General features: G+C 59.8%; 2 protein-coding genes across 4 annotated transcripts in view; one reads left to right on the forward strand and one right to left on the reverse strand.

Moving 5' to 3' along the window:
- The first annotated feature begins 10,492 nt into the window (after positions 1 to 10,492).
- Positions 10,493 to 13,466, forward strand: NKX6-2 (NK6 homeobox 2). Its single transcript, XM_059661661.1, has 4 exons — positions 10,493 to 11,086; positions 11,164 to 11,336; positions 11,542 to 12,206; positions 13,355 to 13,466. Exons 1-3 carry the CDS (start codon positions 10,681 to 10,683, stop codon positions 11,791 to 11,793), a joined length of 831 nt encoding a protein of 276 aa, XP_059517644.1. The 5' UTR covers positions 10,493 to 10,680; the 3' UTR covers positions 11,794 to 12,206; positions 13,355 to 13,466.
- Positions 13,324 to 24,091, reverse strand: part of INPP5A (inositol polyphosphate-5-phosphatase A) — a 144,074-nt gene continuing 133,306 nt past the window's right edge. For 2 of the 3 annotated variants that reach the window (XM_059661660.1, XM_059661658.1), the window contains 4 exons: positions 17,486 to 17,597; positions 15,752 to 15,820; positions 14,851 to 14,887; positions 13,324 to 14,712 (listed from right to left, as the gene is read on the reverse strand). In XM_059661660.1, the coding sequence (XP_059517643.1) occupies positions 14,663 to 14,712; positions 14,851 to 14,887; positions 15,752 to 15,820; positions 17,486 to 17,597 (268 nt within the window). In that variant the 3' untranslated portion in view covers positions 13,324 to 14,662. Of the gene's footprint in view, positions 14,713 to 14,800; positions 14,888 to 15,751; positions 15,821 to 17,485; positions 17,598 to 24,091 lie in introns of all 3 variants that reach the window. The other variant, XM_059661659.1, reaches the window with a different exon arrangement.

The raw sequence follows: 24,091 nt of genomic DNA on the forward strand, positions 1-24,091 counted from the left end.
CGAGGGCAGGCGGCTCTGCTCCTGGCTGAGCTCTGGACGGGCTCCGTGACCTTGAGCCGGTTACTCAGGAGCGTCAGACTCCCTGACCCAGGACTGCCCATCGCTGGGGCCTGACCCCACCCAGCTCCCCACAGTCCCAGGTCCCCATTGGTCCAGCCTGTCTGTGTCCCGGTCCCTCCCTCCCAGGCCGGCAGGGAGTGTCTTGCTCGCCATTCACCTTTTAAAAAGTTCTACTTTTTTTCTTAATTGTCTTGAAAATAGTGATTTCCATATTTTAAAGGTAAGGAGTGTTTTTATTGTAGGAAATTTGGAAAATAAAGTCCTCTCAGCAGACAGCAAAGGTCACCGTTGGATGGGAATCTTTTCTCTGCCCGCTTTCTGCCCCTCAAACTCCCGTGGGGTCTGGACCAGCCCCCTGCAGTTTCGCTTACCCGCTGAAGGACTGTCCATTCCAAGGTGGTTTTTTAAAATCAGAATCCTCATTTAAAACATCTCTACCCTCAGCAGGCCACCTGCACACCCCAGGGTCCCCTGTGCCCGGAGGGGGGCCTGTTCCAATGGGGCTGCTCCTCGGGGGGAAGTGGGGGCTGAGGACCCGGGCACACCAGGTGCCCCGTCACTGGGCCCAGGTGGTGTGGGCTCGGTGTCCACACCTCACGTTCCTCCCTCACTTTATCCCCTGGATAGTGTCACCCAGACACGGACGAGGCGCATGCTCCTGAGGTGGCCACCTAGCGCCCTGCCCTTTGCCAGCCCCTGGCAGCCTCCACTCACCCTGGCACCATGTCCTCACTTCCTGGTACGGGCTCTCGAGCCCCTGGCCCCTGCCTGGGACTCCCAGCAATGTCCCTGCTCACCGGGGGGGCCACCCCGCCCCACCCCATCCACCTCGGGCCTGGGCACCTGGGGCTCCCTCCTCTCCCGACTTAGTTCACGGGCACAGCTAAAACAGGCTTCCGGATTGATTTGGATTAAGATGTTAGGTGGGTTAATAAACGAAAGGGCCCACAGACCCTTGTATATAAATTTCGATTAAGTTCCCACATCCAACACTGGTCTCTAATAGTTTAATTTCTGTATTAAATAATTAAAACTCTATTGTCAATTGCTGTGAACAATTGTTTTTCTTAATGATCTTTCCAGAGGAGCCAGTAATTTTATATCTTGTAAAAATGATTAACTGGCATCATTATCCCATATTCCTGAAATATAACCCGGCGACTTCACGAAAGGCCATCTGTATTCAATTAATGCTCCTGCGTTAGACGCTGCATCCCTCCGCGCCACGGCTGTCCTCTCATTTTATTATGGCGATGATGAAGATGGAAACAACCAGTTTAATTATCCCATTTCCAACGGTGAAATCAATTTGCGACACGTCTTCACGCTTCAAAAAAGAAGATGAAGGCGGCGGCAGCCTGGGCCCTGGGAAGAGCAGGCCGGGCGGAGCGGCCAGCAAACGCCTCCCAGGCTGGGCTGGCGGCGGGGCAGGGAGGGGCCAGCACCTTCTGGGCTCCAGTTCCCCGGGGGTTCCCTGCTCTGCCCCCAGCATCACTCAGTCCCTCAGTCCCCTGCAGCGGGTCCCCGAGGCCGGCCCTGCTCACTGGGCCCACAGGGACATGGGCTGCTCCCCAGACCTGGTCTGACTGTAAAAGTGGGGGGTTGGGAGGGGGACTTCACGTGGCGTGCGGCCCCCTGCCTCTGTCAGGGTGATTCCAGGGACGCCCCCGCCCTGCCACTCCATCGCTGTCGGCCACATAATCTAATTGTTTGACGTTTTTATCACAAGTCCTTGGGAGCAGAGGGAGATGGCTAGATTAATACTCTGTGCGGTTGGCCGACAGCCGGGACGGCGCTGATGGGCTGAATTACAGGGGACTCTTAAATTTTCTTATTATAGGTTTTAATTCTTTATGACAAGAGGCGAGAGGGGGCGTTAAGACAATGAGGTGGAGGCGGCCTTCTCCGCCCTGTACCTGGGGATCAGGGTGCCCCCCACGTCCTCCCCCTTTTTCTGGCACCTCTTGCCACCAGGCTCTGTTCTGGGGGCATCGGGGGATGGGGGTGCTCAGACAGTAGGACGGGACAAGGACCATCCTGCCTACAACCGGCCCCCCAGGAAACATTGTCTTTGAGATGAAGCTCTTGGGCTCAGAACTGCCCCCCAAAGACGGGCTGCTGAGCCCCACGCCCCCACGAAGCGGGTGCCTTCTGGTGGCATTTCTGAGGGTTGAGAGTTGGGGTCTGGCCTTGAGCCCAGTGGCCACTTGCCTCTCCTGCCTGTGGGGTTCTTATTTGCAATTTGTCCATTCCTTCCCCTTTTGCTATTAATTCTAGTTCTTTGTGTAATAGGAGCCCTCACTTTTCTCTGTCACCGGCATTGAAACCTCCCTCCCAGTTCCCCATTCACTGCCAGATCTTCTTATTCATGACGGGCTTCGTCACCCTGAAAATATTTCATGCACTTTTCTGGCCTCAATGTGACTGTTTCACGCCCCGTGATGGGTATGGATGGCGGGCCTTTGGGCGTTACCCCGCCCGGTCACCCAGGGGCCCCTGCCCTGCTCGGAGCCCATGCTCACCCTCGGGGTTAACCACACGTTCTACTGAGGGCCTTTCTCACTTGCAGTTGCGCTGAGACCCGAGACCCTGCAGAAGCCCTTCTGTACACGGCGTCAGGTGGAAGACGGGGCGTGTGGACGGGGCAGGTGTCCCTGAGGACCTAGCTGGCCTGGGCGCCCCTGGGAGGGGCAGCTGTGGCTGGACGGGCCCAGGAGAGCTTGGGGACAGTGGGCGCTGGGGGCTGGGCAGTGGGCATGAAGCAGTCAGAGGGAGGGTCTGGGAGGCCTCAGAGCCAGGCTTTGGGGTGCAGAGTGGACAGCACTGGGTCACAGAGGCAGGGAGTCAGGCCCCATTTCCCAGGGACATGCTCTGGATTCCTGGAGCCAGAGGCCTGCTGCCCCCACAAGCAGGCTGCGCGAGGCGGTGGCCGGGGCGGTGGCCGGGGTGGTGGCCAGGTGTGAGGCATTGTCTCTAAGCACCGGTGTCCTTGGCCCCGAAATTGCCAAGCCTGTGGGCAGAGGGAAGTGACCTGTGTCGGGACCCTCTGTGGTGGGGCAGGTCTGGACTCCCCATAGGGAGAAGCTGCTGGGCCCCTCGGCTGTGTAGCCACCCCCAGCTCCTCTCGGACCTCCTCTCCTCCGCGGTGACGCAGTGTCCAGGCCCCGTGGCGGGAGGGACAGCGATTCCACTCCGAGTGGCGTGGCCGCAGCCCTGGACCGGCCTCAGGACCGAGTGCCACCTGACAAGGAGCAGCGGGACCGGCGGGGTCTCTGGTCCTGGCACCTGCCCCACCTTCCCCTCCAGGAGCAGGTTCACGCGTGGTTTGCTGATGAGCCACTGGCTTGGGGTGGGAAGCCGTGGTCTGGATGAGGCCTCTTTCTGCAGGACCCCTGGCCTCTGGGTGCGAGCCAGCACCCTCCTGCCATCTTGGGCCTCTGCCTTCCTTGCCACCACCATCTAGGCCCAGGTACTGTCTACAGTTTGGGGCTCTGGGTGGGGGGGCCTGGGTGAGGCTGAAGAGGGCGAGACCTGCCCCACCCCCACCCACTGAGCAGGAGCTGGTCCGCAGCCTTCCTAGCAGCCCAAGCTGCTCCTGGGAGTGGAGCCGGAGCCCCTCCTTCCTTCTCCTTCAGGAGCCCCTTTCCGGCTCCCGGCTGTACCCCTGGAGCCCCCAGCCTGGGGCCCTGTGTGCTCAGGGCGCACCTGAGGCCCAGACCCAGCGGGGCTGTGGGGGCGAAGGGGCTGCAGAGGACAATCCCAGCGACCACCCAGGCAGGATTGGGCCGGCCTGTTCCCCCTCCTTCGGGAGGAACCGGGCCTGGCACCAACTCCTCTTCTCACGCCCTCGGGATGGGCCGCCCCTGGGGGTGGGGGCCCTGAAACCCGGGTGCAAGCGCAGGAGCCTTCTGCTCCAGGGCGCGTGTGCGGGAGAGCTCAGCCCCTCGGACGTCCTGATCCAGGACGGGCCGGCCTCCAGGGTGCCTGCCGACCGAAGCTGCCACCTGCCCCACGCGCTGTGTCCGTGGGCTTCTGTTTGCCTTACTCTGGGGCCTTAAGTGCTTTCCGGGACCCTCCTGGGGAAGGCAGCACCCCCTCTAGGGCATGTGGGGCCCAGCGTGGAGGACAACCTGGAGGCGCCAAGTGAGGTGGGGGCACCTGGCTTTCTCCTGGGCCCAGAGGACCAGGCAATTGGCCTCATGGGTGGGTTCAAGCCGGCCCAGCTCTCCCCCGCCTTTGGTCTTCTGGACGCGGGCCCCTCCCTGTCGCCCTCACAGTGCTGTGTAAGTAACTACAGACACAATTGTCAGACTCATTCGCCAATTTTCATGCTGCCGGCCCCTGCTCCCCTCTGCGGCCCCCTGCCTCCCACCCCTCACCCCCCCCCCCCGCCCCCGCACCCTGCCAACCCCACAGGGAAGCTCCCTTCGAACTCTGGGACAGGCATTTCCGAGACCTGGGACAGGTGTCAGAGAGGTTCAAGCCAGAGAGCTCAGGCCAGGCGTCCACGGGGCAGCCCCCCCCCCCCCGCCCCAGGAACAGCTGAGGCTGCTGGACGCCCAGATGTCGTCAGGAAGGGGCACCCAGGGGCAGGGGAGGCCACCCACCCGGGAGGCGCTGGCCACGGCAAAGCCCCGCCCTCTGAGGGGGAAGCCTCCCCAGGGGACAGAGACCGGCCTGGATGGCAGCCAGGAGCCCTTCCTTCCGGAAGCGCCCACGTGGGCAGTGCTGCTCCCGTGCATCTGCAGAAGCGCGGAGCGGGCGCCCTGACACAAATCTTTTACCGGGCGCTCAATTAGCGCGTTTGGCAGGTGGTCAGATGCCCCCCGGAGAGCAGCCCCGGGAGAGAGCTCATTACCCGAGATCCCACACCTGGTGCCCGCAAGGCCCCTGGGGAATTAGCTCTGAGCCGTGATTTACGGCCCCTCCCTTTGTCCTTTCCTGAAGGAGACAAGGTTCTCTGGGCCTGTGTGAGGCCGCCCTGCGGGCCTGGGCCTCTGCAGTCACCACAGCTGGCTGCCTCCTCCTGGGAGCCCCTCCAGATTTAGGCAACTGCCGTGTGCCCCTGGCCAGGTTTCTGTCTGCCCCGGGGCATGGAGTGGGGTGGGTGATTTCAGCAGGGACCTCTTCAGGTGGGGGGTACTGGCTCTGCTTGCTGGGTGTGTAGGTCTGGCCCAGCGTGCCCCCAGCGTGGGTGTGGCTGCAGGCAACAGGTGGCCACAGGTCTCCTCTCAGGAAAGGCTCCCCAAAGTGGGAGGGCAGGCAGGGGGCTCAGTCTTTAGTTCAACCAGACTCACGTAGGACGTTTCCTCCTGGAGCGCCAAGCTGCCTCTGTTGGGAAGTCGTTCACTCAAGCGTGCGTTCATTCATTCATTCATTCATTCATTCAATCATTCCAGCTCTTCACAGCCTGGGCCCCTGGCGCATGGGTGCCTGTCCTGACCAGGGACCCTGCAGCATGCTGGGAAAGGAAGGAGGCACCTATGGGCCATTCCCATGGAGAGCGCGAGGTTGAGGTCTGGGCTGCACACCCGGGTGGTCCTGAGGGAGGGTCTGGAAGGAGAGGAGGAAGTCCAGGTGGGGGCTGCCAGGTGAGCTAAGGAGGGCGGAGGCACCACCCTGAGCAGCAAATGAAGGTAACGGAGGTGTGTGTGTCGGCAGAAGGGGGACATGTGCACACGTGGCACCTCGAAGCAGCCACATCTGCCCTGTGCACATCTGTCCCAAAAGCAGAGGGTGGCCCCGTGTCATGCCAGTTGTCCGGGAAGCCACACGGGACCCGAAGGTCCCGCACACCCACGTGGTTCTGGGAGCCAATGAAAGGACTCCCTTCAGAAACTTCTGTCAGATCTGGGTGGTTCCCTTAGGACAGTGGTTCTCAGCCTTCTGGCCCTTTAAATACAGTTCCTCGTGTTGTGACCCAACCATAAAATTATTTTCGTTGCTACTTCATCACTGTCATGTTGCTACTGTTATGAATCAATGTGCAGGATGGTCTTAGGAGACCCCTGGGAAAGGGTCGTTCGACCGCCAAAGGGGTCGGGACCCACAGGTTGAGAACCGCTCCCTTGGGAGAAGAAAGGTGAGGCCAGCCAAGGGACAGAGGGAACTCAGGTTTGGGCGACAAAAACGTGTGGTGTAATTCTGTCCACTTTTCTGTGGAGGCTCCGGTTATGACAATAAACACCCGTTAAAGAAATAAAGGAGCTGCAGTGCGGAGAGGTTCTGCCAGGGGGAGGTGCTGGCCCATCCAGGGAAGGGGCTGGGGAGAGGGGTCCACCAGGCAGCCTCTCCCTGCCATCTAGGCCCCACCCCCTGGGCCCTGACTGCTGTCCCGACTGCTGCCTGCCACGAAGGGGTGGGCAGCTGGGGCTCCACAGCGACCCTGTCCGCTCCACCCTCTTTCTTAGCACCTGCTGGGGCCCCCGTCTCCTGGGCCTGGCCTGACTCTTCCTGGGGAAGATGCTTGGCTTACAAAGTCCCCTTGGGAAGCCACACACCCTTGGCTCAGGGTGCTTAGAGGCCCCTCAGCAGAGCCTGCTCCCTGGGGGTGCACATCCCCTGGGGGTGCACATCCCCTGCGCCAACACTGGGAAGCCCGCTGGTGTTCGTGTCTTCATTCAGCAGCATTTATTCAGCCCCCGAGAACGTGAGGTGCCTGCACCTGGAATACTTGCGGGTTTTGGTTATACAACTGCTACATGTCCGGTCAGCACATGCATTCAGCAGGTGCCCTTGCAGAGGGGAGGCTGAGTGCGGGGCCCAGCTGTGGCCAGAATGGAGGAGGAGTGAGCCATGATGAGATGCCTGGAGAGTGGTCCAGGGCAGAAGGCCAGCGCAGCAAGAGCGTGAGCGGGGAGGTCAGGGGTGGTGAGGCCCAGGCCTTGGCTGGATGCACACAGGTCGTTATATGGCAGGGGTCCTCAAACTACGGCCCGAGGGCCACATGCAAATACAAATATTGTATTTGTTCCTGTTTTGTTTTTTTACTTCAAAATAAGATATGTGCAGTGTGCATAGGAATTTGTTCATAGTTTTTTTTTTAACTATAGTCCGGCCCTCCAGCGGTCTGAGGGACAGTGAACTGGCCCCCTGTTTAAAAAGTTTGAGGACCCCTGTTATATGGCGATTAGGCCGAGTTGGAGCATGGAAGCTGCACCTGGCAATAATGCAGGTGAGAGAAGGGCAGGGGTTGGGCTAGCTGGGCCTCCTCTGCCTACCCATTTGTGCCCCTCCCACCCCAGCCTATCCCCCTCCCCAGCCTCCCCTGCTCACTGCCTTTCACAGACCCCCTTGCTCCTTCCCACTGGGCCTGCCTGTCAGGCTCCTAGGACAGGGGTCCTGGTCTTTCCTGTCCCGAAGACTTGCCTCAGGTCCCTTGGAGTAGGAGGGGCTGCGATTTGCTCCAGCCCGCCACCTTCAGCCATCCCAGAGCCAGCTCATCCTCAGCATCCCTAACCCTGCCCCCCTCCCTCACGCGCCCTGTGGGTCCATGGTCCCGGTCCAGTCCAGCAAGGCGCTAACGCGAGTTCCATTGTTTCCTGTTTGTTACCAGCCCTCCCGCACGGCGAGCTAGGGGGCCGCAGTTGGCCAGTTCACGTGGTTCCCCCAGGGCACAGCTGGCCCCTAGCAGGTGCCCAGTAAAGAAATGTTGAGCGAGTGAGGTCTCCGCCATATGGCGCGCTCTCCATTTCCCCAAGGCGCCGCTGGCCTTCCTCGTTCGCAGGACGTTTTCTCTGAGACCAGGAGGTGGCACTGGCGAGCCTCTCCCGGCTGCGGTCCGCCCGGGCAGCGCGCCCCAGCCAGAGGCGCTCCTTCCCGGTGGAAGCCACCCGACCTTCCCGGGAGGAGGAGTGTTCCTCGGATCCTACCGAGGGGGCGGCGCGTGGGGGCGCAGGAAGAGGGGGTGCGGTGGGAGCCCCGGTAGTGGGTGGAGGAGGCGCAGGCAGCGAAGCGCCCAGAGGGCGGGCAGGGAAGACGAAGCTAACAGGCTTTATAAGGGGATCAGGGCGGGACGCGGGCGGCCTGTGCGCGGCATCCAGGAGTGCGCGGCGGCGGTCGGGGCTCGGGCTCGGGACCCCAGCGCGCAGGGCAGGACTGGGCCCTGGGGAGCGCATCGAGAGGCCTAGGACCAGAAAAGCGTGGACAAGAGGCCGCCCTCACCCCGCACTCCTGGCGCCCCCAACTCACCCGGTTCCTGCAAAACCGCGCCCGGCCCCCCATCCCGCACTCCCGGCCTGGGTTCCCTGGAGAGCCGTGCACGCTTCGGCCGGTGGAGACGACAGTCCCACTCGCGACCCCAAGTCAGCCAGGGAGGGCCTGGCTAGTAAACGGGCCTGAGGTGGTTGGAGCGCAGGGCAGCGCGTCGGGGTCTCTTTCCTCAGCGGAAACAGGGCCGGGAGCCCCCCGCCCGGTGTTCAAGGAGCCAAAGCGCGGCACTCAGAGTTGGGCGTCCCTCCTGCCTTGAGCCAGGGTTGCGGGGACCCTTCCGAGGGTAACAGCCTCCATCGTCCCGCCCCGGCGCGCCCCTCCTGGCCTGCCCCTAAGCACCTTGAGGACGCTGCGGCCCTGGGTGGGCTCCGAAACGCAGCGGAGGGGTCCGCTCCCCCCTCCCCCCGCGCCCGCCTCCTCTGGCCCCGCCTCTGAGCCCGAGGCTCCCGAGCTCACTGGAGCCCCGCTGCTCGCCGCCGCCTCCAGGGAGCCCAGAGCAGCCCAAACCCTGCGAGGGGGGCGGGAGGCTTCCCTGTGCCGGCTCTGGGAGCGCACACAGGCTGTAGTTTCCTCCAAGAAAGTGGGGCGCGAGCGAGGCCGGGGCGGGGCGGACCCCGAGCTGCGGGAATCCCGAGAACAGCGATCTTGGTGTCTGGGCCCTGGCTCGCGGGACAGCCACGCCCAGATCCCCGAGAGCGGCCTGGGCGGAGGGAGCTGGGAGAGAGACTCCCATGCGCGGGGCTGCACCGCACGCGAACCCGGGGCAGCCTGGGGCGCGCACGCGAGGTGGTAGATCATCCCACGCCCACCAGCGCGCGGCAGCGGTTTTCCAAGCCGCCGTCTGGCGCAGGGACTCGAGCTCCGCCACTAACTGCACAAAACGAAAATGGGCCCCCGAGGGCCGCGGTGCGAGAGGACGCTGGGCCACTGCACAGAGCCGGGAGGGTGGCCTTCGTTCCTGCCACCGAAACCCTGGGGGCCGGGCCGAAACGGCAAAGTCGTTGAGGACGGACCGCACCGCGCGAGGCTGGCCTGGCGCACTGACCCCCTGAACTGCTGTCCGTGTTCGCACGTTCGTGCCGCAGCTCCAAATGGGCAGCGGACGATCTTCACGTCTGCCACTTGCTAACATGTAACGCCGCCAAAAAGGACAAAGGCACCTCCGCCAGCATTTACTCGGCGCCCCTCTCGGCCGGCGCTCGGCTCCACCGCAGTCTTATCGGAGCCCACATCCGTTCCTGGGGAGGGGGCTTTTTGTACCCAGAGGACACCATGGGGGAGGGTCCCACCTGCCTGTCTAAAGGCCGCACTTTGGCCCGCTGCACTTGGGACGCGAACCCGTGTGGAGGCCATGGACGCGGCCCCGCTCCCTGGGCTTCAGGGCCCTGTGCCTGCCAGGGCCCCCATTCCCAGGCTCAGGCTGCTGGGCTCGGTCGGTCGCAAACTCGGGGCTCAGGTTGCCTCCCCAGTCGAGCTGCGGCTTATACCCTGTACCCAAGACGCCCGACCGGCAGGCCAAGCCGTCCCCGTGTTCCAACCTGCAGAGGACAGTCCTTTGGGCTGGGAGGGACAGGGGGCTGCCCGGCCGCGTGAGAGAGTCAGCGGTCTCGCGTGTGGCCCCGGGACAGGCCTCGTCACCAGGCCAGGGGTTAGTCAGTAAAAAGTAGAGCAGATTCGCGAGGGCCAAGTCTGACCACTGGGCCCCCGGATTCTGAGCTCCTTCCCTCCGCCGCGGGTTTGCACCCCTGAGTTCCGGGAAGTGTTTTCGGTCCTGCCTCAACCTGAGAGCGGGCGGCCGGGGATCCGCGGGGCGGGGCGCTGGCCGCCTCCCCCGACAACACCCTCTCGCGTGGGGCGCTTCGTTGAATGGGGAGCACGACGGAGCTGCGTAGTGGATCCTCAAATCTGCATTCTTTCGGGCGATAAAATATGCTCTCGTATTTTTTCCTGATTTCCTATTAAAACCTTTGCCTAACTAAACTCCCATCCAACGGGATTTATTTCGTCCCGGGGGAGATAAATCGGGCAAATTTACAGCCCGGAAGGCACCTGCCTCGCTAATGGGCCCTTCATGGAGTGCGCGGCCGGCGGGGGCGCGCGGCGGGAGGGGCGCTGGCCAATGGCCGGACCGCGGGCGCCCGCAGCCAATCAGCGCGCGCGCCGCGCCGGGGCCCCGCGGTTATCAGCGCGTCCGGTCCGCGCGGCACCGCTCCGACCGGCCCCGGAGCCACCGCCCGCGCCCGTCGCCCGCCGCCCGCCGCCGCCCGGCCCGAGCCCCGCGCCTGCCCTCCGGGGCCGTCGGCGCCCATCCGCGCCAAGCGCCCCGCACCCCCGTGCAGCGGCGCCCGCCCGGGCCGCGCGCAAACTTCCCGGGCCGGATGGGCGCCCGGGCCGGCGGCGGCGGTGCCCATGGACGCTAACCGCCCGGGCGCGTTCGTGTTGAGCAGCGCGCCGCTGGCTGCGCTGCACAACATGGCCGAGATGAAGACGTCGCTGTTCCCGTACGCGCTGCAGGGCCCGGCCGGCTTCAAGGCACCCGCGCTGGGCGGGCTAGGCGCGCAGCTGCCGCTAGGCACCCCGCACGGCATCAGCGACATCCTGGGGCGGCCCGTGGGCGCGGCCGGCGGCGGCCTCCTGGGCGGCCTGCCCCGTCTCAACGGGCTCGCCTCGTCGGCCGGCGTCTACTTCGGGCCCGCGGCCGCCGTGGCGCGCGGCTACCCCAAGCCGCTGGCCGAGCTGCCCGGACGCCCGCCCATCTTCTGGCCCGGCGTGGTTCAGGGCTCTCCCTGGAGGGACCCGCGCCTGGCCGGCCCGGGTGAGTGGCGCGCGCAGGAGTGGGCTGGGGGCGCCGGGCTGGGGGCGGCGGCCGCGCTCATCCGCTCTCCTGTGCAGCCCAGGCCGGCGGGATCCTGGACAAGGACGGCAAGAAGAAGCACTCGCGGCCGACCTTCTCGGGCCAGCAGATCTTCGCGCTGGAGAAGACCTTCGAGCAGACCAAGTACCTGGCGGGCCCGGAGCGCGCGCGCCTCGCCTACTCCTTGGGCATGACCGAGAGCCAAGTCAAGGTGAGGCGGCGGCCGGGCCGGGCGGCCTCTCGCGGGTCCCGCTGCACCAGGCAGACCCTCGCGCCCGCATCCTGCGAACGGCCCCCAAGCGGCCGCCCGCCGAGGCGCAGCTGCCCTGCTGCAGGGGTGGGGGCCAATGTGCTGGCCGCGGGCCGCAGGTCGGGCATTTTGGGAGGCGCAGCCTGATGTCCCCCTGCATCCCCAGGTGTGGTTCCAGAACCGCCGAACCAAGTGGCGTAAGCGGCACGCGGCGGAGATGGCGTCGGCCAAGAAGAAGCAGGACTCGGATGCCGAGAAGCTGAAGGTGGGCGGCTCCGACGTGGAGGACGACGACGAGTACAACCGGCCCCTGGACCCCAACTCGGACGACGAGAAGATCACGCGGCTGCTCAAGAAGCACAAACCCTCGAACTTAGCGCTGGTCAGCCCGTGCGGCGGCGCGGGGGACGCCTTGTGAGGGCTCGCGAGGCCGGAGGGCCAGGGTGGGGCGCAGCCGGCCCTCCCCGCCTCCAGCCGGCGTTGTATATATATTTTTACAGAATAAGTTATAAAGCTGCCGGCTCGGGCTCGGCGGAATCACTTTGTATCATCAATAAATTATTTAACACGGCCCCGTCGGAGCCGCGGCTCCGGCTGCACCGCGTGTTTCTTCCCGTCCTGTCTCGGCGCCTGGGTCGTGCGCGGCGAAACCAGCCAGGTGCCCGCGCCCTAGAGCGGAGGTTGAGGGCTGCTCAGGCTTCTCCGGGGACAGCGAAGGCCCGGCGCGCAGGAGGGCGCCCGGCCCTGCGAACCCTAGGCGGGAAGGAGCCGCTGGATGCGGCGCTGGAGGAGCTGCAAGGAGCCAGACGGAGCGGGGCGCGGCGCCGGCAGGTGAGACGCGGGCGGCAGGTACAGCCTCTCTTCCCGGGCTGCCAGCTGGGATGAGGTTTGGGGCGGATTGAAACTCATTTGGGGGCCGTCCTGCTCCCTCCCGGCCCATGGTTCCTGGATTTGCTGGATTGTGTGTTAAAACAGGCTTAGCCCCAGTAGCTGGATGTTTTCAAGTATTCCCTGGCGCTCGTGTGGGGTGGAATCAGTGGGGTTTTCAATTCCTCGGCATCATGGCCTTTCAACTCCCGTTACAGATCTTTCCTCAGTAGAAAGCGCTATTTAATTAAAGCTGCTCTGCCGACGTTGGGGGAGCGAGGGACGTTGGGGGAGCCAGGGGAGAGCGCAGACCCTCAGCCCTGAAGGTCTGGCATCTCCTGCCAGGGGAGTGGGGTCTGCAGCTCCGCCCTCCCGCCCACTCCCACTCGCTTGCTCTGGGAATTAGCTGGACTCCCTCCTCATCTTCCTGTCCTCCTGCCTTCTGAGGCAGGTCTAGGGCTGGTCGGGGTACCATCACCACCACCCTGATTCTCCGTTACCACAGACCGTGGCCCCAGCTCTGCATGTTGCATCTTAATGGCCATAAAGATTGGGTACTAATTTTAAAAATTAAATGTGATTGTTACTCTATGACTTCTCTTGGAGGTTTTGAAAATGCAAAAGAGTTATGTAAATGGCTGAAGTTTTTTTGTTTTGTGGGTGTTTCGTTTTTGCCACATGGCTGTACCATCTAAAAAACCAGACATTTCTAAGGAACCACTGGCTGTTTTTTCGTTCTTTTTAAGAGAGACCATTTATTTTATTTCTTCAAGTGAACTATTGTCTCAGCTCAAGAGCAAAGGAATTTCCAGTTTCAGGTTGAGGAAAGCGTGCATTTACATAATCCTGTGTAAAAATGCCGAGGGGTGAATCCCATTAGTTATCACCGCAGTAAGAGAGCCAACAGATTACTTTTCTGCTCTTAATTCTCAGCGTAGTTTGTGTGACGGTAAATGATGGAATGAAATTCCAGGATTTCTAATGAGCTTGGTCCGCAGCAGGCTAAGGAGGGCACAGTCCTGTCACTTAGCATTTCAAAGAGGACAAACCCGGGAAGGAAGAAGACAAAGCCAGGCAGAACTGCGTTCACCATGATCAATTTTATTGCTTAGGAACCGGAGCGGTCATTTCTAAAGGCCTCCACAGTGATCAACAGCTGAACCCGCTGAACAGAATCACCGCTTGGAAGTGGACAGCACAGTGACCGCCCTGACCCAGACCCCCGCATTGTCAAGAACAGATTCGGCAAGCGGACCCCGCATCACTTGCACTGGTAGTGACTGACCTAAACAGCGTCTGCCTGCGGCCTCCAGCCCAGGACTTCTTAGTGTTCTAGAGCAGACGAATAAACGCAAGGCTTCTCCCCCGCAGGCTCCCGTCAGCTCGGCGCTAACTCAGTGCTGGGAGAGTGTGGGCAGCACGGATCTGCGTGGGGCGTTTGCAGCTGAGCCCAGGACGTTTACAGTTCTGTTCCTCTTAATGTTTTTATGTACAGCCCATGTTAAAAGCAATTTCTATTGGAAGCGAACTAGGCTATTTTTACTTCTCCCATGATATTATTGTTTTATGTATAATACTTGGCACCATAGAACAGTAACAAAAGACAGACAGAACGGTTTACAAAATTCTTAAAAGGTACAACCAAGTCGGCTATAACCTTCACATTCAGGTCTAATATTACACAGGAGAAGGCAGAGGAGCGATGGCTGCTAGTGTAGCCAGGTGTACTGGCGCTGATCACCCACGATGCACTGCCAGGCACGTCACCTGTTCTGCAGGTATGTGTGTGACGTTCACATAACTAAACTCCTAGACTCCAATTCTACCTGCTGATATGACACTCTTGAGCATTCATACTGGAAAGCATATTTAGCATAAGTTTTGGTAAGATTTATAAATTATTTTAAAAAGTATATATTTATATATATTTATATATAAAACGGGGAAGCAGCTGCAGTGTGATTCAGACCCCATGTACATGGCAGTGGAAGGAACAACACAGGAGGGGCCGTCGGCTGGAGCCAGGGCCCTCGCTGTCCTCACAGTGGCCACGCTGCCCGAGTCAGCACAGAGCCCGCTCCCGCCCGGCACACCTCCAGCTGGCAGAGGGGACATTTGACACCCGTGGGGTTCCCACGCTGACAATTATTACAAACTGAAAACCGTGAAGTCTAAAATACAGAATCTCTGCTGTCTATTAGAGTTTTGGCAACAGGACTGTGACTTATTAAAAAACCCAATATTTCTACTTAATGTCACATGAACAGACAAGACAGTGAGGTATGTGAGGCTCCCCCGGGAGGGCCGGAGGCTGAAGCGAAGTGTGGGCCGGCCGGCTAGCGGGTGGCGCTCGGGCGGGTTAATCGATGCAGCTGTTGAGTGTGGATTTCCATGGACGCGACTTCCATCTGCTCCTCACGCTATAGGCAGGGCTCGCGAAGGGTCCTCTCGTGTCGCTGGCATCGCCTCCCTGCAGTGGAACCAGTGGTTTGTTAAAGGGACAGACACACTGGGAAAAGCTCAGAAAAGGTGAACTCAAGGGAAGGAGCCATATTTACCACACGTCACTGCACGACACAACACTTGTGCACGTGTGCGTGAGCTTTACCTGCCCCGGGCGCCACGCGGAAGGCCAGGAACACGGGCTGCAGCGGGAGAAGAGGAGGGCGTCAGAACCCAGGCAGCCCGCGCCGCACCCCACCCTCACTCTCACCCTCACCCTCTGCTCTGGGCTGCCTGAACCGAGGAGCTGGTGACCTTGGGGCCAAGGACGGTTACCCAGTTGCGCATGGAACCCAGTTGATACGGAAGCCAGGCTGGACGGCCAGGGGCTCATGCAAAGTGCCTTCACGTTTTGTAAAGAGGTATTATTTCCAGATAAAATCCAAGGTAAAAACTGACTTAAAGACTGCAGACTATGCCCCACGTAATGGGGGTAGGGCAGAGTTCCTGTCCTCGCCTGGGTCCACCCTGTCGGGTGCCAGTGTCGGGGCTGCATCTCAGGATGATGCTCAGTGGTCTCCAAAACGGGAAAGCGTGGAGGCCTCTAGTCTCCCTAGGGAGAGGCCACACCTGTCACCAGCACAACCCTCAGCGAGGATGCTGGGCTCAGGTGCAGGGAGTCTCGTGCACGAAGTTAGTCCCTGGAGAGCTGACTGTGACACTCACCACCGCCTGCTGAGACTGGCTCGGCATAAGGACAATAAAACACCTCAAATGCACACGTGAGAAATGGCCTAAGAAATAATCCATGGAGACAGTATATATGTGTGTGTATATATATATTTTTTACAAATAGCTTGTGTATTTTACTCTGTTGTGACTGGTCATTTCTGCCCTCTTATCTACCCACCTACCTATCTACTCACACAGCTGCCTACCACCGGGTATTTTATTAAAGTTAAGTGAAAACGGACACTGTGGCCTGTCCTGTGCAGCCAGACCGCGGAGGCAGGGAAACACCCCGCCAGCCCCGCAGGCCTGGCCCTGGGCCGGGGCGCTCACATCACCTTGTGATCTCCCATGCAGACGTTGGGCCCGATGTGGTCATAGGTGACAACCTTCTCCTCGCTCTCCGACTGGGAAAAGCAAACAGAGGTTACGGCGTGGGAGGCAGGAATGGCCAGCAGTCCCCTGGCCCCGTGAGGGAGTGGCCAGCGGAGGGTGGAAGCTCTGGCAGCCATGGCAGCACCTCGGCACCCCACGCCCACTGCAGTTGGTGGGACCCTCACAGGCATGACCGCCGTGCCCACCACCTCCCGTGCCTGGCAGACACCTTATTTTGGGTTCGAGGGTGAAGAGCTTGGTCCTGGCAGTCAGCCAGCTCTGACTGGGCCGGGACTTTATCCACAGCTGAAGCACCTGGGACTCTACAGTTAAAGCTGAATTCTCTTCAATGCAGCAGGAAGCTTAAGGCCAGATTTACTTTGCTGCATGCTCACCTGCCAGGAAGTGAGCACTCCCATCCCTCACCATCGCAACGCTGCCCCACGCAAGTGGGGACATTCATCAAAGGCGGCGTGGTAATTTACAAAGGCAGCATAAAATTGTAGGTTTCCAACTGCATAATCCTGAGACAGATAAACAAATGACGGGGGCGCGGCACACCTCGCTGAGCATCCATCACCGGCTTCCAGGCAGCCCCGCTGCGCCCGCAACCTTCAGCGTTGTAGGGCGGGGAGGCAGACGGGACATGACTAGGAAACCGAGCGTGGCATGATGGATGAGACCGAGGAAGCAGCTTGGCACATCTGTGGCCTGTAACGCCCGCCGCCCAGCATCCCCCAGGGCATCCAATTCGTCCCCCCAAACTGGAGAAGATGTGAATGTAAAATAGTCTAGAACAGGGCCTTCCGCTGAACTGCCTTGAGCCCTGAACACAAGCGTGGCCTCCTGCCAGCCCTCTCTTCATTGGTGTAAGCACTCGTGCTGTCTTAGTGCAAAATGCACTTTTCTAGTTTTCAACTGTTTTTCCAGGTAGGTGACACCTGTCTCATTCCTGAAGGGGCCTGTTCTGGCCAGCAGCCTGTGCTCAGCTTGCCCGTCAGTTGTGAGCCCTGCCTACAGTCAGGGGGCTCCCAAGGCTCCTGGCCCCGCCCTCAGAGTAAGTGCCAGCCTCCGGGCCAGGCTTCCTCCCCAGGGTGCTCCAGGCTCGGGGGAGAGCATCCAGGTCCAACCCGCACCAAAAAGGTGATCAGGGCCTCTTAGTGGGGACTGCAGGGTCCAGCTGAGCAGGGGTCAGCTGAGCAGGAGGTGAGGTGTTTGGGTGGGGGGCGGTGTGGAACTTGAGGCAGCACGTGAGCACTCTGCCCTCCTGCCTGCAGCCCCTGTTGCCCAGTGGGTGAAGCCCAGGGTCTGGCACAGGAGCACAGACAGGACCAGCTGGTGCAGCCTAGGGGTGTGGTGGTGGGTCGCCGTGCCCCTGCCCTCTCCTACCCACTGCCTATATCACTCGGGCCGCGTGAAACAATGCTGGCCGTTCTTATAATTTTTCATGATTATATTGATGGGGTTGACAAAAGCAATTCAGATATTGATTCTTTTGAAAACATTCCTTTTGTGTTAAAATGTGGGAATTGAAAAACCCTGGAAAGTCAAGAGGCTACAGGAAACCTGAAAATTTCCCAGTATCAGATCTCACAGGCCCAGACCTCGGGCTCTGCCCACAAGCCCCCCCAGCGAGCACTGGCCCTGAGGAGACTGTGGGCCATCGAGGACAAGGTCGGGGCTTGCCCACCACTTACCCTCAGAATCAGCTCCTTGGCCGACGGGGACATGAGGACGCGGTCGCACCAGGCGGGGCACCGGGTGTTCATGTACTGCCTGCCCTGGCTGTAGTCCTCACTGTACGGGTAGCTGCAGAGACAGGACACAGCAGGTCAGAGCTGCCGGCTCCACCCCTCCCGGGCCTCTGCTCCGCATGCCACGTGGGCTGTTCGGATTCCCTCCTGAAGGCCCTTGGGATGGCCAGTGTTACCCAGGGAAGGCACACTCATACCGAGGTTTCAAACTCACAATTCCTTTAAACAAATTAGATCATCTATTAACTTTGCTTTTGTTTTTGGACATGGTCTAAAGTACAATAAGATGCATGGGAAAAAACGGCATCAGGACCTCACGTGCCCTAGTAATGTGACGTGCCCTGCCCCCACCTGCACCCCAGGGACTTGGCAGGTGACTTTGCTGTGAGACTTTGGCCCAGAGGGACCCTGTGGACACTGGGGCCCAGCCTGGCCACATGCCCTCTTCTCCACAACCTGCTCCCACCTCAGTTCTCATCTCAGGTAGCATCCAGGTGCCCAGGCCACGGCCTTGCGGTCATCATTGTGGTGGAGACTGTCCCTGCCCTGCCCTTACAGGCCTCACTTCACTGACTGCTGAGCCACTGGGAGATGCCTAGGGGCCCCCTCAGGAATGGGGCCACCATAGCCAACCAACGGACCAGCAAGTGATGCAAATGTGGTGAGAACCAAGTGGGGGTGCCACCAGCCCCAAGGTTGGGCCTGTGGCCACCAGCTGGCACAGTGCTATGTCCTCAGACACTGGCTACCTGTTCAGTGTCCTGTAGCCACCTATCCAGGCCCCTCATGTCCCTCTGCCTGTGGGCAGCTCCCTCCTGTTTCTGGAACTCACTGAAAGAGTCTGCCTCAGGGCTGCGTTGCCAACAGGCCTTCCCCAGTGCATGTGAAACTGGTAGCCCCGCCCGTGTGAACACTGGTGGGCACTGCGGTGCAGTTATAACGAAGGACTGAACGCCTGGGCCTTGTGGAGGGAGAGCCCTGGCTGTTCAGTGCGGACGCCCTTACTGTGGTGCACCTTGCATGGCCTTCGCTAGGGACAAACATTTCTCCTGTAAAAGTCCCATGTGTTTGTGTAGGTTAATTCCAAAATACTCTACGGTATTTTCTGTGAACGGCACCTTATTGTCTATTAAATTTTCCTGTTTCAGGAAAAGAGAAGAATGTGATTAGCTGTCTGGGCTGCTCCTGTTGTGGGCACCTGGCCACCTCCTGGTCTCTCTGCTCTGGGCCTTGAGCCCCGCGTCGTCCCTGTGCCTCAAGCACTGAACAGGCGGCTGGGGTTCGCACCGTACCTGGTATCTCGGCCGAGTTCACCGTTCCAGCCCCACAGGCTCTCACCAGAGATCTGTGACCCTGGCCCGAGCTGGAAACCCCTGCTTTCCTTCACCATAGACCCAGCGCAGCCAATGTGGTTAAACAGCTGCATGGTTCCCACGTCCACAGCACAGCACAGCACAGCACAGCTGCCCCACAAACTTCTTCGCAGACAAGTGGCAGCACGTGCCGGCCTGTCTCCACATGACAGGCGCCTGGCTCGGGGTTTCTCAGTTTAACCAACTGGCACCTGCCATGCCTGGGGCACGCCATCCAATCAGATGCCTGCAGTGGGGCCCACACAGGCCTTCCCCTTTCCAAAGGGACAACCTGCTAAGACACTAAGCACCCCCCGCCCCCACTGGGGGCAAAGGTCAGGGAGAGGTTAGAGTTCCTGCAGGCTTGGAGCCCACCACCAGCTGGTCTTTGCAGGTTGGGAGGAAGTTGGGAGGGTCTCTGCCAAGAAGTGGCTGCAAACAAGTTTACCCAGAGGGGAGTCTGGCCCTGGGACGTCCTGATGGCCCCGGGCCTGCTTCTTCCCCGCGGCCTGAGCCGGATGTGGTGAGTCAGGTGCTTCCTGCTGCCCCCAGAGCATTCCATCGCTGCCCTGTGGTGCCGCGAGGGGTGTCCAGCCATGTGGCTCCCTGGCCCCAGCCCGTTTGGGGCTTCAGACGAAGGGCAGGTATGTGGCCACATGCGCTCCCAGGAGTTGTAGGAGCCAGGCTGCAAAGGGCCACTCGGGGATGCAGTCTCGACAGAGACAGGGCTGACGTCCACGTGCCCAGGAACCACCATTTCTCCTCAGCAGTAGTGCAACGCCCTCCCTACGACAGAAACTCCCCTCCCAGAAAGCACCTGCGGTCAGTTGGTCGGGTCCTGCCTGAGGCTGCACCACGATGCCCGATGCCCCCAAGGGAGAGCACCCCAGGACCAAAGTGCTGTGCAAATCCAGCAGGGCCTGGTGTGAACAGACCACCAAAGGTGACTTTTAGTAGCTCTAAGTGACGGTTCCGTGCACACCGTGGGGCCGCGAGAGAGCGCTGGGTCTGCCGCCTCTCTGTTCCCGGGTGGGGGTTGGGGGGCTGAGAGCCCAGAGTGATGGCCAATCCCTCACCCCCATAGACTGGGGCTCCCCAGCCACTCCCAGGACCAGGCCAGGAGCCAAGAGGGTGCTGCTCGTCTGGATGGGTCTGGGGAAGCCAGTGTGGCCCAGAGGGGAACCTGGCAGTGCCACGTCCTTCCTCTCCCTGGCCAGGCGCGGGGGTGCGGGTGGTGGAAGGGACGCTGCTTAGCAGGCCCAGCAGCAGAGCGCTGGGGCCGGCTCCCTGGGGAGCTGACATTGATTAATATGGTGCTTGCTGTGCACTCAGACTTATCTGAAAGCAAACCCCACGCAGGGTGGGGACGCGGACAGCGGGGGAGAAATCGCCATAATGAATGGCATGGTGATAAAGCTAACAATCGCCCACCTGTCCTCTGGGCCTCGCCCTCCCCGCTCCCTGCACCCCAGGATGTGGGCAGTGGCCCTTTTGCTGGGAGACCAGCCCTACCCACAAAGCTTAGGTCTCCATGTGAGCAGGCTGGGCAGGCTGGGGCGTCACCAAGGCCTGAGGCTGACAACACAGAGCCCCGCTGTGCTGGCTGAATCTGCAGGAATCTCCTGGGCCGCCCAGTCTCAGCAGGAAGGGGGGCCCTTCCTGAGCCAGCCCCACGAGGGGCAGGAAAGGGGGTGCTGCCGTGCTCCTCAGGGAGCTGAGGACAGGGCCCTCGAAATCTCCTGGCAAGGAAGCTACTGTCCCCATATTACAGCCCTGCACAGAGGCGGTGTGGTTACAGAGAAATGGTGGGGGAGGTGTCACTAGCTATTCCCACGTTCACAACCCAGGCCTCAAATACATGGTCTCAGAAAATACCAGGTGTTACTGAAATTCCTAGAAAAGAAAAGCAACAAACTAGACTCAAAGAAAAAGACTGAAGGAGGATGTGGCCCCATGGAAACTACTAAGTGCGGCCAGAGTCAGAGGTGAGGGAAGCTGGCGGCACGGGGCGCAGGCCCTCCCCGGGCAGAGCTGCACCAGGGCACTGGGGGTTGCCTGCTTTTCCTACCACTGGTTCTCTGGCCCATCACCCCTCAGTGCTTGGTCCTGAGCATCGGCATGGGCAGCATGCAACCAGCGCTCAGGGACCAGCTGGACAGATGGACACCTCCTGAGCACCAGGCCTGGCAAACAGCAGGGAGCTCATCCTTCTTGCACGGATTTTACAATGTTACTTGTGTTGTTATAGATGAGAACCCATGGATGGTCAAGCTTTAAGTCACGGCTCACAAAACGTTGGAAAGAGCCTCCTGATTCTTACCTGAAAAACAAATGTACCTGTTGAAGGGAGACAGCCTCCTGCAGACAGATGGGTGTGGTGCGGTTTATCCCGTTTTTACAAGCTAGAACCTGGGCTTGTCCTGTGAACATGTGTTCCCACCGTGTGAGGCCTCTGCCTCCTGGCGGCGCGGCTGTGATCCCATCTGACCTGCCCCTCTGCAGGGCCTGGGCACAGGGCGAGGAAGCTTTCTCCACCAACGTTAACTTCAAACACTCATGTCACTTCGCCAGCTCAAAGCGGCGTTTCAGAGAGCAGGTGCCCACATCCCGACTCCACCACCGCTCGAAGCCCACAGGGCTCTTTACCTGCGGAGCCCACGGGACCTCGTGGGGCATCGGAGGCCTTCTTTGGCCTGTTCGTAGCGGGGCTGCCAGTGTCTTGGCGGAGGCACAGGCGGGGCAGCTCTGGGCCTCTGCAGTGACCTTCCTGCTACTGCAAGTCTAGCCCGGGCCTGCGGCAACTTTGTCTCTTAATTGCCATGCAGCCACCTGTAGCTATCCCTAATGAAGGTGCTATACGCATGCTGGGCCTGGACTGGGAAGAACGTGTGCTGAAGGCTCTATAAATGTCTGAAATATTAGCACCTTTTCTAGCACAATGACAGGCAGCATTAAGTTATAACCCATTAGGAGTGGCGTCCTACTAGTCCATGGAGAACAGTAACAGATGGCGTTGCTGGCAAGAACCCCCACTCTCATTATGAGACCCATGGCTAATGAAATGTCTTGGGGGACTCTCACGGGTGTGCGACTAACTGGTGCCTGCAGCCACGGGGAGCTCAGGGGAGGAGTGCTCCCACCCTCTGCACCTCCAGCAGCGACATGACCACACTCGGGGACAATGTCTCCCTTGTGACTCTGAAGGAGGCCCTTGGTGAGCTCACCTCCACCAGGACAGGGACCGAGATGGTTCCGCCAGGTTGCAATGCGTTCACCCCTTGAATGACAAGGGCAAAAGGTACCGAAAGGTTCTGAAGACAAGAGCCACAGCTGAAGGAGCAGAGACCCACAGGTCCATGGAACTGCGCTCTGGGGAGATGGAGCCAACACGCAAGGACACCCATGCTCCACAAGCCCCGTCCTCCCCACCTCCCAGGCAGTGCTGGAAGCCTGGCACATGGGGAGCCAACACGCCCTGACACATGAGGCGGCATCGGGTGATGAGACAGCCTCAGACATGGGTGCTTCTTCCCAAGGAGTGACCTTCCTGACCCCCAGGCAGGAGTGGCCCTGGGGCTGGTGGGCAGCAGCTCCTGGGCATCACAGGGTGCCCCCCACCCTGGGCATCCTGGGGGATAACAGGCCGCAGTGAGACATCGTCTCTAGGTGCCACGGGGCAGTTGCACGCCCAGCAGTCTGGCCTCAGGCCCTGGGGTTTCCTGACTGGGCCCTGGCATGAGAGGATGGAATTCTTGCCTCTGTTTCCCCAGGGTGACCTGGTACCCACACCCATACAATGCACACACCACACACACCCAGACTCAGACCCATGCACACCCACACAACATGCACACCCATGTGATATACAAACCCACACCCATGCAACATACACAGCCATACACACCGAGACTCAGACCCATGCACACCCATATAACATACACACCCACACACACCCAGACATAGACCTATCCACACTCATACAACACACACACCTACACAATATGCACACCCACACACTTATGGACCATACACATCTAGGTAACATACCTATCCATATCCACACCCATGCACACACCTATACACAGATTCACACCACATATACAAACTGCATGTGCACTCACACACATTTTACATATGTATATACTCCCATGTATACACCCATGTACATGCACACAGCTATATGCACAGATATACCTCATGCACACACACATACCCACATCCACTCAGTGCATATCTTACACAACCCCATATATATATATATACATATACACAGGCCCATGTGTACACATACCCAGCTACACGTGCATACAAAACCCACATCCCCACATTTCATATGACATATGTGAACACTTATACATGTACCCATATACCTACACATTTACACACACAACCATGTGTGTATGTACCAACTCTGCATACACACGTATACCCGCATGATGTACATACACTCAAATCTATGCACACCACCCCACATACACACATCCATGCACGTGTAGATACTGTACACACATAAGCAAATCAATGGAATGCACACACATGTGCACAATTATCCATAACCCACTCACATACATCCTGAACACACACTGTACCTATGCATACACAGACATATGACACACATACATGCACACACAACCCATGTGGTGCCTACATATGTGCACAGATGCACAGACAGCTGTACAGTGTACACATGAGTACACTCATGCACACATTCCTTTGGGCACACATCCCATATACACAACATGCACCCAACATGCTGGGCATACATGCACGAACCTACCTATATACACGAGCTTATACTCCTGTGTGCGCATGCGTGCACGCACACACTCACACACACACACACACCCCATGCCTGAGATCACGTATTTCATGGCAGAGTCAGAGAATACACCTGCACAGATACTGACCCTACAAATGCCATCCTGGCCATTTCCCTGCCATCCGCCATCTGTGCTTCTGCTTGAAACAGCTCTGCACACCCACATGGAAGCCCAGGGAGCTGTAACTCTATTTGGTGGTCACAGACATGGTTTTAAAAAAAACAACAGGACCAAAGGGAGGGAGGACTTCCAGTGCGATCTGGGCAGTGGGGGATGGATGACCACTCGGTTTGGGAGAAACTTGAGAGGCAGAGGCCAGTGTGGGCCACAGGGGTCCACAGTGTTGCACCCTGGCTGGCGGCAGCTCCAGGCCTCCT

This window comes from Myotis daubentonii, chromosome 13, assembly GCF_963259705.1.
Source record: "Myotis daubentonii chromosome 13, mMyoDau2.1, whole genome shotgun sequence".
Taxonomy (NCBI): domain Eukaryota; kingdom Metazoa; phylum Chordata; class Mammalia; order Chiroptera; family Vespertilionidae; genus Myotis; species Myotis daubentonii.